The 14210-nt window shown below is 45.4% G+C and overlaps 1 protein-coding gene across 1 annotated transcript; it reads right to left on the bottom strand.

The window, feature by feature from the left end:
• Positions 1–10332: 10332 nt before the first annotated feature.
• Positions 10333–13226, bottom strand: LOC127757752 (cation/H(+) antiporter 15-like). The gene is made up of 2 exons (XM_052283324.1): positions 11927–13226; positions 10333–11841 (listed from the first exon to the last, which is right to left on the bottom strand). Exons 1-2 carry the CDS (start codon positions 13187–13189, stop codon positions 10585–10587), a joined length of 2520 nt encoding a protein of 839 aa, XP_052139284.1. The 5' UTR covers positions 13190–13226; the 3' UTR covers positions 10333–10584.
• Positions 13227–14210: the final 984 nt, after the last annotated feature.

Genomic DNA, 14210 nt, shown 5'->3' with positions numbered 1-14210 from the left:
TCAAGAATTCAAGATTCCATGCGAAATTTCTGATACGAATGCGACGCTTGCATACATCAACAAATAATGCTGCTAGCACATGCAGATGTAGCAGACGTACACCAGATCGATCGATGTGCGGTGCGGATATATATTTAATATTTAATTTTGATCAATCAGCGAATAGCTAATATGCAGCAACTGGCGGGCCACGGACCTTCACCTCATCTCCTGCATGACATGTGATTAATTGCTTCAACTAATATTATCCCCAATGTATTTTAATTTGTTTTTCTCTCGTACGTTTTGTTGCATGCAATGCAAGCAGCTACTTCACTAGGCGCATGGATGAAGTTCAGAAAGTTCCCGGTTTCGGACATGTTTTGAAAAAAGAGAGGAAAATATCGGTCGGAATCTTTTCGAAAAATTTTGGAAACAGAAATAGATTCGAAATGTTTTCTCATAATATAAACGAATACGGTAAGCTACTATCTATCGAAAATCAAAATCGGTTGGAAGCTGTTGGATTCTTTTTCTTGGAATCGGAAACGAATTACTTTTCATATACCGCTAATTATCTCCAACCTTCTCTAGTCTAGATGCTCAGATTTGTATTGAGCTTTGAGGCGGTTGGTTGAATGAAGATATTTTTTTCCGTGCTTTAGATATGTTTTTCTTCCATTAGGCTATGTCATACTACTTACAATAATAGATGAATATAGTTCTTGTTTTTTTATAGTTCTCTTGGAAAGTGAGAGGTGCACAACTAGTTGTATTACTACTCCCTCCGATTTCTGCGAGAAAATATTTTCGAACGGTAAAAGGTGCACAACTAGTTGTATTACTACTCCCTCCGTTCTAGCAGAAATCCTAAAAAGTGAAAGTGAGAGGTGCACAACAAGAAAATATTTGTACACCTCTCACCAGAACTACTCCGTTCGAACGGTTTTCATTCTAGTCACATCCGGTGGTCACGTGCATGTAGCATGTGCAAGTGCAACAAGTCCAAGTGTACAGGACAGAATGGCATATATGCAGGCACGAGAGTATGCGAAATTGTGATATCACAGCAGGCGATGCAGATGGCTAGAGATATACTGCATGCAGCAGTGCATGTGTGTAGGCTTATGCATATCTGGATGGATCAGCAACCAGCGAAAAATGCTTACTTGTCCTTGAGCAGTTCACGTGACTTGTTGCTGTGCTCGATCGCTGTATATATGTGTCGGAGTAACAGTGCTGCTGTAATGCTGTACTAGTACTATAAAGCTAGCTAGTGTAGAAAGAAGGGAACAATAGTCCATATAAATGGCAGTGGTCCGCCGGCCTCTCCTTCCGTTCAAATAGAAAGCAACCTAGACATTGTCTAAATTCGTTATCCTAGTTATATCTTATCCATATCTAAGTTATTCTTTTCGAATGTAGAGAGTATTTGGTCTCGGCCATTAATTCACTTGCTTGCTGCGTAGTAATATAATTCATTTTCAGATAATCAATGGAATAATTAAGCATTCCAAACGTTGTAGTATTGGCATATATATAAATATATGCCGTTTCGTATTACTACAAAATTTCCACATATCATTCATTCTCGATCGATATCTATCTAGCTATCTACTGCTTAGGACAATGGCTAATTAATTGATCGATTGATGAGGCAAATATGTGTACTGCTACATACTATACTGGATTGAATATGTATATGATCGACAGTGAAATTTAATTATAGCTGAATCGATAAGAGGCCGTGGATCAACGGACGTTACTGGCTAGCTCTAGCTAGGTCGTGAGAAAATGACATGAATATAGGCCGAGTTTAGTTATAAACTTTTTCTTCAAAATTTCAACTTTTTTATTACATCAAAACTTTTCTACACACATAAACTTCTAACTTTTCCGTCATATCATTTCAATTTCAACCAAACTTCTAATTTTGACGTGAAATAAACACACCCATAATGTCGATCTGAATATGGGGGCGCAGGTTGTCGACAGAATGCCGATTATTTCGGGCGACAAGCAGTAAAAGTTCAAACTATATATATGTATACTACAACTTAATTATCACATGCGTGTAGCTATCATTTCGATGGATGGATCGATCAAATGAAGGAAATTAACATTATATCGGGAGTGCAGAGTGCTGTTGCTATAGTGTAACATCTGGCGTTTCATGCATGTCCCGTGATACACCAGTAATACCATAACAACACCACTCTTTGGCACGAACTGTACCTTCACCTAGCTAGCTTTAATTGCTAGCAATTGGCTTGTGAGTAATATATTGAAGCTAATTAACAGCTCAGTCACTCTACTGTGTAGTGTATACTGTTCCGGCAGACGTGCATAAATCCTGACTGATCGAAACTAATGCAGGTACTGGTGGATAGGCATGTTGGAGTTCATAATCATAAGCCTTTTTTTTACGGAATTGCTAAAGCTCTGTCGACAGAAAATCCAACCTCAATTCTTGTAAATTTTGGATCACTGGATGCATGTACTTCATGATTCGTGCTCTTCTTCTCTAACTCCGGCGACCACCTCTTCTTCTCCGGCGCCGGCGAATCCAAACTCCGGTAGAGGGCCGACGAATTAGGATCCCGGGGTGGGGTGGGGGTGGGAGGGGGGAGGGGAGGGAAGAGGGGGGAGTTCGCCAGCTTTAGAGGGATGGCCGTGGGAGGCGGCAGCCCGGCGGTGGACAGCGGATCGAGCGGGCGGCGAGGCGGCGGCTGCGCCACCGAAGCCGCGGGGCTGGAGGGCGGCGGCGGGGGCAAAGCGGAAAGTGTGGTAGGAGGAGGCGGCCGGTAGTGGCGCCCCGCCGCCGGCGACGGGGAAGACGACGGACAGCTCGCCGCCGCCAGCTTGAGGCAAAGAAGAGGAGAGAGAGGGGGAGGGGGCCGGCCGGGGGGGCCTCGCCGGCGCCGTTGACACCTTTCGGCCAGCCAGCGAGGCCGGGCGGCGGCAGCTGTGGCGGAGGCTTGGGGAAGCGTTGAGGAGCAGCGGCGTAAGATATCGGGAGAGGAGAGAGGATTTTTAGGGTTTGGATGCCTGCACGAATCTTAAAACAATCGGGTGGTCTAAAATTTGCAAGATTTGTAAGGGGGTTTTCTGTCAAATGATCTATAGACAGTACCTTTTTTTTATAATGAAAATCATTCTGACCTTTACTTTAAAAATATAATCAATTATTACATAGTTCACGTGGATAAATAAATGTGAATTACTACAAAATTATACTCTACCTCCATTCTAAAATGTTGTAATTTAGGATGGGATGCAACGAATAAGGACATACCTAAAATATTTTAGCATGGAGGTTGTAACAAATTAGGTACGCATATGGATATAGCTAGCTAGGCTTATGGACGTGGCAAAATTCTTTCCGATGGCCATCTACACTTGTACAGTGACGTCCATGCATGTGCCTAGCTTCTTACTGTCATCGATCAGTTATCGACTAGTACGTACGTGCATACTGTAGACTGGCCGTCGTGCAATGACCAATGCATAAGTATGCATCCAATCGATCAACCGGCCGGTCATCAGTACGTACGTGTGCCCAAGTCCATCCAGAGCAAGAGCAAGAGCATCAGAGCGTGGCAGTCGCGCGACACTGCTACGTACTGTGAAAGCTGTGACACACGCATACTCCCTCCCAGGGTCGGTCCTGAGGTTTTGGAGGCCCGGGACAAAATTAAAAACAGGGGTCCCTGATATAAACATCTAAATAATAATCAATAAATGTACCAAATATATAAATACTTTATTCCAAAATCAATATCCATATTGAAAACTTCATATATATCAGCTTAAAATTTGTTTGAACATTTCTAAATGCATAGTTACTAAAGATGGTATGAATGTCAATCACATCTAAATCATTTACTCAATGTATAAAATGGGCAAACCATTTAAACTTTCTAGAAGGTGTGATAAAAGAACAAACTGATGATTGAGAAATTTAATATACTAATGGCTAAACTCATATAAATTACAAAGCTAGAAAAGCAACATATTAATTGAAACAAATCTAGATCTTACTAATTAGTGGCCAGTGCTAACATCAATGTACATTTGCCATAGGAGACAGACAGGAGTAGTGCAGTACACATGAGCAAAGCACCCGAGCAGCGGCGGATGGCGGTATCAGTCAATCAACTGAATGCGGCCATAGAGGAATCAAATAGACAGAAACGGAGGAGAGTTCCTGCGTGAGAGTATTATGGCATAATACCCCCACAATCCTAAAGATGAGATAGTATTGCATTCGTATCATGAATTCATGGTATGCTTAAAAATGTTGCGAACCTGAAAATTTCTGTACGTACAGATGTGATATGGATTGGAGACGGAGGCGGTGACTTGGTGAGGCGGAGAGAGGGCCTGCAGGTCCTGGGCCTGCGGCGCCGCGGAGGTTGCTGCCTCGCGCCGTTGAGCAATCGCATGAGAACCTGCTGGTAGCTGCAGACATCGGCGAGGTGCGCTGCTGCTACTCGTTGTATTCTGGCGCCGTCTCGAAGGATTCAGTGGCCTCGTCCGATTTTCGTGTTCTAGGAATCGCAAACGCTGCCAATCGCGCTCGTCATGCGCCGGCCATCACGCTTGTGCTGCTCTATCGGCCGCAGGGGGGGTGAGGGTCGGGGGTAGGTGGGGCCCCATGGTTTTGGGGGCCCAGTGCGGCTGCACTGATCGACCCCCCTCAGGGCCGGGCCTGCTCCCTCCGTCCTAAAAAAAGACAAACCCTGATTTCCGTGTCCAACGTTTGACCGTCCGTCTTATTTGAAAAAATTATGAAAAAAGTTAAAAAGATAAGTCACGCATAAAGTACTAATCATGTTTTATCATCTAACAACAATAAAAATACTAATTATAAAAAAATTTCATATAAGACGGACAGTCAAACGTTGACATAAAAATTTAGGGTTTGCCTTTTTTTAACGGAGGGAGTATGTATATACATACTATAAGTGTATCGACCATTCACGCCCCCAACAGATTGTCACCTCAACCTGGCCTATAGTACTAGTACTCCAGTCGTCCTAGCCCCTGACTCCAGAATTTGTCGGCAGATACGTCCATTGATCATTGCCACCATCATCATCATATTATTTATTTTGAATAATCGTTATTGCAAAACTGTCATAAAAAATTTTAAAATAATACTGCTAGAACTATCGTTCAAGTTACATCGTTACAAAATTAAAAATACCAGTGATAAATTTGCAAATGTCCCTATTTATTTTAATCCATCTGCACCTCCTCTGTTTTTTTTTAAAAAAAAAATCTCTATCTCCCTTTATTGAAAAAGGGCACAGTCGCTGCCAGGGGTTGAGGTCGGTTAAGGACGGCCTTCGTAAAAAATCTACCGCGGAAATAGATTTATTAATTTCAAGTTCTCCATCATTTATATATATCAAGATCGCCCTATACAGTGGATTAAAAAAATCTATAGAGCTTAAGAGAAACATACTAGGGTCCTGTTTGAGAAGTTTTATTCTAACTCTGTGTTCTTAAAGTACCTAAAAAAAATCTAGGAATAACCTAGTAACCAGAAACTGATTAACCCCAGCTTCTCTATGTTTTCTCCAACTTCTTTTCATAATTTTCAGCTCCCTCTAAGTAGGATTAAGCTCAAAAAGAGAGAGTGGTGCCACGTGCTTGCCCTTATGCCACATATCGATGAGCGTGAGCTTGGGAGACTACCCAGGATAGCCGAGAGCTAGATATGGTGCCCCCTATATTATTAACTACTCCCTCTGTCTCATATTAGGAGGGATTTTGAGTTTTTACTTGAATTGTTTGACCACTCGTCTTATTTAAAAAATTTTAGAATTATTATTTATTTTTTTTAACTTACTTGGTTATCCAAAGTATTTTAAGCACAACTTTTCGTTTTTATATTTGTACAAATTTTTTGAATAGGACGAGTGGTCAAACAATACAAGCAGAAACTCAAAATCCCTTATAATATATAGGACGGAGGGAGTAGATGATATCCCCCCGCAAAAAAAAAACTAGGTGATATCCCACGCTTTGCTGCGGGATTTACGGATGAGTATAAGTTAAATATTGTCGAAATAATAAAAGTTGAAATGTTGAGAAAATAATGTGTGGAAGATGATTTGACACATACTTGTTGATCTCTGTAATATAATATTGTAGATGATATGTCATGTTTGCATGGGATTTAAAATAGGCTAGAATAGTAATTGCAAGTGAGTGAAAATGTGACATGTTTGCATGGGATTTTAAATGGGCTAGAATAGTAATTGCTAGTGGGTGATGATGTGGTATGCTTGCATGTTGAGCTTTAGTTTTAGTGGGTATCAACTATATAGAAATTAAGTATAGATTGTATTTGTTTTTCTTGTACAAACAATTAAACATACAATTCATGCGGTATTAAATGTGTTTGAGATCTCATAAACTTATGGGTACTTTTACCATCCTTGAGAAGGTATCGGGAGGTACCATATTTTATAGTGTAAAATTTTGGTACCTCTAGCTACGTACTAAGTACCTTGAGTACCAAAATTTGTAATGTAAAATCTTGGTACATCTAGATACTTTCTCAATAACTATAAAATTTCTCTAAATTTATTAGGTTTTGTAAACCTATTCTAAATATAAAATGGTAACCGAGATTATACTTCAAAGACTTTTAAAAGTCAAACAACAAAGTATTAAACGTTACAAATTAAATGCATACATGTGTGTATGTTAATGGAATGAGATTTGCTCAGTATAGTAAAAAGTAACTCGAGGTACCGGTATCTGACGCTACTAAATTATTTTCGATCGTTGGATCTAACTTGATAGGCCGATGGGCATTGTTAGATCTAACGATCGGAAACGATTTGTTATTATGAGATATCAATACCTCGAGTTACTATTTATTGGATCCAAGCAAATTAGTTAATGGAATTACTATAATATGATATGCCCACGAGAGGTTGATTATATATGTTGTTGCTGGTTAGGCAGGCAGCAGTAGATGGCTAGTTAATTCGCCACTGATCTGATGTGAGTCGCATGCCAGCGACGCTTGGCGTATATGCATCGTGTTCCCTTTGTCCGTTGCTAGTCCACACCACCTTGATACGAGCTCTCCTCTGCTGCTTTCCCCTTGTATACTTGCTTTGCCCACTGGAATAATATCAATCGTCTTGCGCTCTGTGTAACATAGTACTTGTACCTGCCTGCCACCATGTGACACTGCGTGCTTCATGTCTCCACCCGTGTAAACTCTTCCTGCCAAGATCGATCTAGATAGCCACTACCTCCGTTCCATGTACTTGTTCTTTTATATTACTTGTCTTTTTAAGCTTTTGTTTATCAATGTTTAATCATTCATCATATTCAAAAAAAATTTAAAATTATTATTTATTTTTTTGTCAATTGCTTTATTATCAAAATTACTTTACATATGACTTATTTTTTTTTAATATTTACACTAATTTTTCAAATAAAACGAATGGTCAAACGTTACAAATAAAAAGTCAAAAACGTCACCTATTATGGGACGGAGGGAGTAGTAGCTACTCTTGTGCATCATATATTAATTGATCAGTTGGGGATTGGACAATTAATTAGTCTTAAATATGACTTTTAGGACAACTACCTTTCCAATGTATAAATATTATAATATTTAGGAATTTCTCGTACTAATTGTTACTAGTAGCTAGCAATAGCTATATACTAGGTGAAACCCCGCGCATTGCTGCGGGAATTTAGTATGATAACAATAAAAAAAATAACGAAAATAACGTGTAAGATAGCTAGATAATATCAGATTAAGTAAATTAATGTGGTTTACGATAATTTAAATTTAAATAGTATGTAGAATGGTGATTCAAACATAAAAAGTAAAGTGGTATAACTTTATGGAAGAAGAAAAGTAGGGATATAGTTTGGACCGTAGATCAATCATCTAAAGGCTAAAAACAATTGATGTGATATGACTTAATTAGAGGAGAAAAGGAGAAAGATAATTTGTACAATAGATTAATTATTTAAGCACTAAGTAAGGATGAACTATATAAGTATATAATATCTAAAACATAATAAAGATATACATTGAAACATTATGTGAATTATGTTGGATGGTAATTTAACATATTTGTATTTGAAAATCTCTTAAATTATAAAAACTATAAAGATATAGTATGTTTGCATGATGTTTAAATGTGATGATGGTTAGTGGATGATGATGTGGTATCTTTACATGTTAAGCTTAAGGAGTTAGTGGGGGATAACTTTATATTAAGATAGGATATGTATCATCCATGGTATTGTAAATAATGTTAGTGTCTGTTTGGGTTAGTGCCCTCGTAAAATTTTAGTAGTGCAAAATCTTAGATATGTTCTGGCACTACTAAAATTATTATTGACTTGGGCAAAAGTTGACCTCAATCCAAATATGTACCGTGCTATATTAAAGTTATCAAATGATTCGTAGGACTAAATTTGGTATCCAACCAAGCTATCTCGCAGTACATACCAACTATCAAGTTAATTAGCACCAGCTACTATGAGAGGCTTGTAAACAACCCGTCTATTTAAAAAATATATAATGCATAGTAAAATGTTCTTAATAAGTCTATATATGCGTGTGTATATTAATTAATCATAACCATTAGATTAAGCTCTGGGGCCTAGAATCCAGCAACAAATATATATGTACCAACCCATGCAATTAAGCTAACCATATAATTAACCTTGTAAGCCACCTGCTATATAAGGTTCAGAAATTTGTTGTGATATTTTTTGGGTACCAGTGATTTATACTCCCCATAAAATCGTTTTTTCTTTTAAAAAACGGAACACATGCATTTGCTGCTTCTTCTTTTCGATCTGGAACCTGCCGTCGATCGATCGATGAAGCATCATATCTCATGATATCCAGTCACGAATATAAAGGTTGCCACACCTGACTGGTTCCTTTCATTCGCGTGTATAGCAAAGTACAAGCTGGTGATGATGCTGGTCTGATTAGTGGACCGACCGACCTGGAATGAATATATACGACCTCTCAGATTTTCCTTCAAAAAGACAAACGTGTCGCTCTAGTACTTAGAGATGATATTCTTGAGATGCATGCTCCTCTCACTGTCTGATTGTTAGCTTATTTCGAAACTCCTTAATTTTCAAGCTTATATTTTTTTGGGGTGGCCAAACAACTATTTCTACCAGTTATGTTTTCGAAACCTCGGGAGCGGTGTCGGACGGTGGGGACGGTGGTGGGGAGCTGTGGGTGGTTGCCACCGGTTGGGTGGGAGCAGCATGTCGAGGACAGAGGAAGGGCAGCGGTGGGCAAGCGGAGACGGTTGCGAGCGGCGGAGAGCGGACGTGGCAGGGAGCGAAGACGGCAGCATTCGGCGGTGGCCGACATGGACTGGGTAAGGTGGGAGGACCTCCCTGACAACGTCCTCCTCGGTGTCACCGCCCGCATCCCCTACTGTGCTAATTGTGTCTGCATCGGGCGGAGTCGCGCCCCCACCGCCCTCCTTCTACAGCTGGATCAGCGATTGTCGCCGCCATGACGTGCAGGCCGACCGTGTGCTCCCCCTCTGCCCTCGCGCCGTTACGCCGCCGCCTCCTCCCCTCAGCTGCGTGCACAGCGCCGCTCGCTTTGCCTCCGCTCCATCCCTGCGCGCTCCCCCCTCGTGGCATGTCGCGGCCACGGTGCTGCCCATGTTGTCTGCATGGCGGCCGCAGAGGCAAGCTCTCTCTTCCCCCACCCGCGGCCACTGCCGTCCCCACCACCATTGCCGCCACTCCTCACCGCCATCGCCGCTCTGGCCAGGTGAAGAGAAAGGCCGGGGAGAGAAAAAGAGATAAGAGAGAAGGGGGAGGAGGAGGAAGAAGGGAAGGAGAGAGGATGAAATGTGGGCCCTACATATCAGCGGTTACCACAATATTCTTTTTGTGAATGATAAATAAGTCTTGCACGTATGTTTTTGATTTTAATGCCACATAAGCGTCACATCAACGCCACGTGGAATGAAGACCTGGTCAATACCGCTAAGTAGGTGCCACGTCAGTGAAACCGCCTTCTAAAACCACTAAGGGAGTTAAAATGCACCAGTTTTAATAGTTGGGGGTCGAGATATCCGGTATATACGAATCAGATTCAGCCATTACTGAAGGGAGTAAAAGTAAACTTATTCCCAGTTAAGCCCAGTGCGTATCTGCCACTGTTCCTTTTTGTTTTATTGGGTCTGAAATTAGTAGGCCTACGATATGCTGTATGCAAACCATTATTATACGCGCGAAATGTCATTTTCGTCATAGTACTTTGAAAATATTTTTGAAAATGAAACTGTTCCTGAGTTTCTTCTGATATGTCCAAACCTCCCTGCATTTGTTCTCATCCTCAGGCCCTCTAAATAACAAAATGTTGCATCACAACGATGACTGCTTGATTAACAACATGCTAGTGTATGGTTATTTAGCTTTATTTTTCCAAGAACTATGTTTAAGCTTTGCACTATGTATAAATTTTATACCATAATATGCAATTATCCACACCATATTATCAGCTATTCCTACATCTATCTCAACGGTCACCAATTCTAGAAAGAAAAATTCTCCGATGATCGATGATCATACACCCGGTCGTGCCCATGGCCTACGCCCACTGGCTGTCCTCTCCGCCATCGCCACGCTGTCGCCGCCAAAATCCACCGACATGGCTCCCGCTCCCGCTCCCACCACTGCCGCCGGCCTCCCGTACGCCTGCAGCACCAGCACCGACGCCGTCGTCTGGAAGTCCTTGGACGCCAGCAGGTCGCCGATGGGCCCCAGCTCCGGTGACTCGCTCCACTCCGCCATGCCCGCCGTCAGCCCTGACCCCCCGGGCACCTTCCCGACGACGAACAGGTCCTTGTTCCCCATGGCCTCCACGCTCTGTATCTCCCCCACCATCTCGCTCGCGTTGAACACGCCGCGCTCCCTGTACTCCACCGTCGCGCCGCCGCCCTCGTTCGCCCTCTCCAGGAAGTCGCGCAGGCACCCCTCGTCGGCCTTCCGCTCTTTCAGCGCGTCGAACTCGCTCGCCGTGAAGCTTCCTCCCTTCTGGACGAACCGGAGCAATGTCAGGTCGATGGTCGGGTTCCTCACCATCCGCGTCGCCAGCGCCGCCACCTCCCGGTCGTCGCTCCCGCCGAAGAAGAGCGCCACCACGCGGTACCCGCCACCCGGCACCGCCGCGAGGCCACGGTCCACGAGGATGCCCACCGTGCACGGCGAGAAGCTCTGCACGCTGCAGTTGAGCGGCTGTATCGCCGGGTGGGACACCTCCAGGCCGCCGTCCACCGACCGGTACTTGTGGAACGGGAGCAGGATGAGCGCCGAGTGCTGGTTCTCCGCGGCGGAGGTGATGTCCTCGTGCATGGAGGCGTACGGCGAGACGGCGGCCATGGTGCGCGCCGACACGCCCACCGACTGCTCCTCGTACGCCATGAAGGCGTGGGAGATGTGCTTGAACTGCATCTCCGTGTGGCTGCGCCCGTGGACGGAGGCGTCGTAGGAGGACGACGATGGCGCCGAGGCGTTGATGAGGAGGAGCGCGGAGGAGCGGCCCACGAACTCGATGAGGTGGAGGGCGAGGACGCCCACGGGCGACCGGCTCGACGGCGTCACCACGTCGAGGAGCGTCAGTAGCGCGGGCACGTCGCGCGGCACGTGGACGCAGGCCAGCACGCGGAGCTCCGATTCCGGGTGAGCCCACGCCACCGTGCGCCGCTTGTAGAACACGAGCCGCCGCGCCGGCTTCACCACCATGCCCAGGAAAGGGCTCACCATCGCCGTGATCAGCGCTGACACGAACACCAGCACCGTGAACGACTGGTCACTCATAATCTACACAACACAAGAAGCTACCTACCCTTAATTAATCACGACATGCAATGCACTACATGGCGATCGATTAATTAAAATGGATTACCCCTTTGTTCCTTGCAATGTTGAGGATGACGAGCTCGATGATCCCCTTGGTGTTGAGCAACAGCCCGATGGACGTGCCGTCACCGAGCGGCATGCCGAACACACCGGCGACGCCGATTGCGGCGACGACCTTCAAGACCGCAGCGACCATGGCAGCGACCATGAGCAACACGGCAGAATGCATGTTGGTGATCTTGGCGGTGTCGGTGCGGAGGCCGCTGAGGGCGAAGAAGAGCGGGAGCAGAGCGCCCACCACGAAGTCCTCCACCTTCTCCACCAGCGCCACCCCGACCGGCCCGTTGGGCACCGCGAGCCCGAACACGAAGGCGCCGAATATGGCGTGCGTGCCCCCCGCGTCCGCCACCAGCGCCGCCACCATGACGCCGATCAGAATCCAGCACTCGCGGTCCTCGCCGACCGCCTCCCCCTCGGCGGCGCGCCTCGCCAGCCGCAGGAGCATGGGGCGGAGCAGGAGGTAGCTGGCGCCGAAGATGACGACGCCCGACGTGAGCGTCCACGTGGTCTGCGTTATGGTGCAGCGCGAGTGGCCGAGCACCGTGGCGACGGTGAGGCCGGTCCAGGCGAAGGTGTCGTTGATGAGTGACGCAGAGAGCGTGAGCTGGCCGACGTCGGTGCCGGCAAGCTTCAGCTCGGCGATGTTGCGGGCGAGGACGGCGAAGGCGGTGGAGGAGAAGGTGGAGCCGAGGAAGATGGGGAAGGAGAGCTTGTTGAGGAACGTGTCACCCTTGTGTTTGTCGTCAGTGCTGAGCGCGACGTAGCCGGTGAGAGCGCCGACGAGGAAGGGCGGGAGCGTGCAGCCAATGGCGAAGCCGAAGCTACGGATGCCGGCGCGGGTGATGGCGGAGACCTCGATCTCGACGCCGACGATGAAGGTGTAGTAGACAAGGCCGAGAAGGGCCATGGACTCAAGGACGAAGAGGCTACGGACGGGGAAGACGAGGTTGGAGAAGTGAGGGAGGTGGCCAAGGACGGAGGGGCCAAGGAGGAAGCCGGCGAGGATCTGGGAGATGTAGGTGGGGAGACGGAGAGGAGAGAGGAGGAGGGTGGCGGCGCGGGTGGTGGAGGTGATGAGGAGGATCTGGAAGAGGAGGAGAGGTATGGAGAAGTCGAGCGGGTTGTCGCCCGTCCAGACGCCACCCATGGTGATCTTGCTCGGGTAGAAGCACATCAGGTGCGTCTTGTCCATCGACATCGTGTGGTTCCATAGCTCCTCCAGTGGGTCCGTCACTGTATGCGCTGCCATTGATGAATTCCTTGTTTGGTATCAACTCCGGCAATGGGTGGCGTTCTTAGGTAAGGTGAGGTGAGGGGAGGAGGAGTGATAAGATACATCGTCGATCTCTCATTCGATGGGAGGGAAGGGAAAGAGGAGTGTGCTATTTTTGGATTTTTGCATGCAGAGGCTTAGATGGGTTGCATGCCTATCAAAGGACAACAATGGGAGGTAAAAGGCACCACTAAAAATCAAAGTGTTTATGTGGTTGCCTTAAAAAAAATAATCTTAACGAAAGATAACCTTACATAGAGAAAATGGAGGGGAATCTTTTACTCCAATATTTTTTTTTTACTACCACGTTGCATATTTTGCTTGGCGATGTGTCTTCTTTGCCTTCAATATCCCCCTCCTCACAATGCAAAATATATTTTGGTGATTGGCTGGGGAGTGCCTAGGCCCCCCAAAAAAGACTTTATTTGGAGCTAGTGTGCTATATTGGTCAATTTGGTGTTTCCGTAATGATATAGTTTTTAACCATAAGAAATTGTTTAACATTATGCATGTTATCTTTATGTGTTTTAATTGGTTCCACACTTGGTGTATGATGTTTTCACATGAACAATAGAATACTATGTACATTGGTGCTATACACTTGGAATTGGTAGCCAATGAGTTTTTATTCTAGTTTGGATGGCGTAGTACCTAATTTTGTGCTAGAATCTATGTGATTTTGAAAAACGTTATTTCATTTGCGTCGACGAGGAAGGGCGGGAGCGTGCAGCTGATAGTGAAGCCGAAGTTGAAGCTGCGGATGCCGACGTGGATGATGGTGGGGACCTCGATCTTGAAGCCGACGATGAAGGTGTAGTACACGAGGTCGAGAAAGGCCATGACTCGAGGATGAAGAGGTTGCGGATGGGAAAGACGAGGTTGGACAAGTGAGGGAGGTGGCCGAGGACTGAGTCGGCAAGGATCTGGAAGATGTAGGTGGGGAGGCGAAGAGGGGAGAAGAGGAGGGTGGTGGTGCGGGTGGTGGAGGTGATGAGGA

This window comes from Oryza glaberrima, chromosome 12 (assembly GCF_000147395.1).
Source record: "Oryza glaberrima chromosome 12, OglaRS2, whole genome shotgun sequence".
In the NCBI taxonomy this organism is placed as follows: Eukaryota; Viridiplantae; Streptophyta; class Magnoliopsida; order Poales; family Poaceae; genus Oryza; species Oryza glaberrima.
This window is presented reverse-complemented; position numbering and strand designations above follow the sequence as displayed.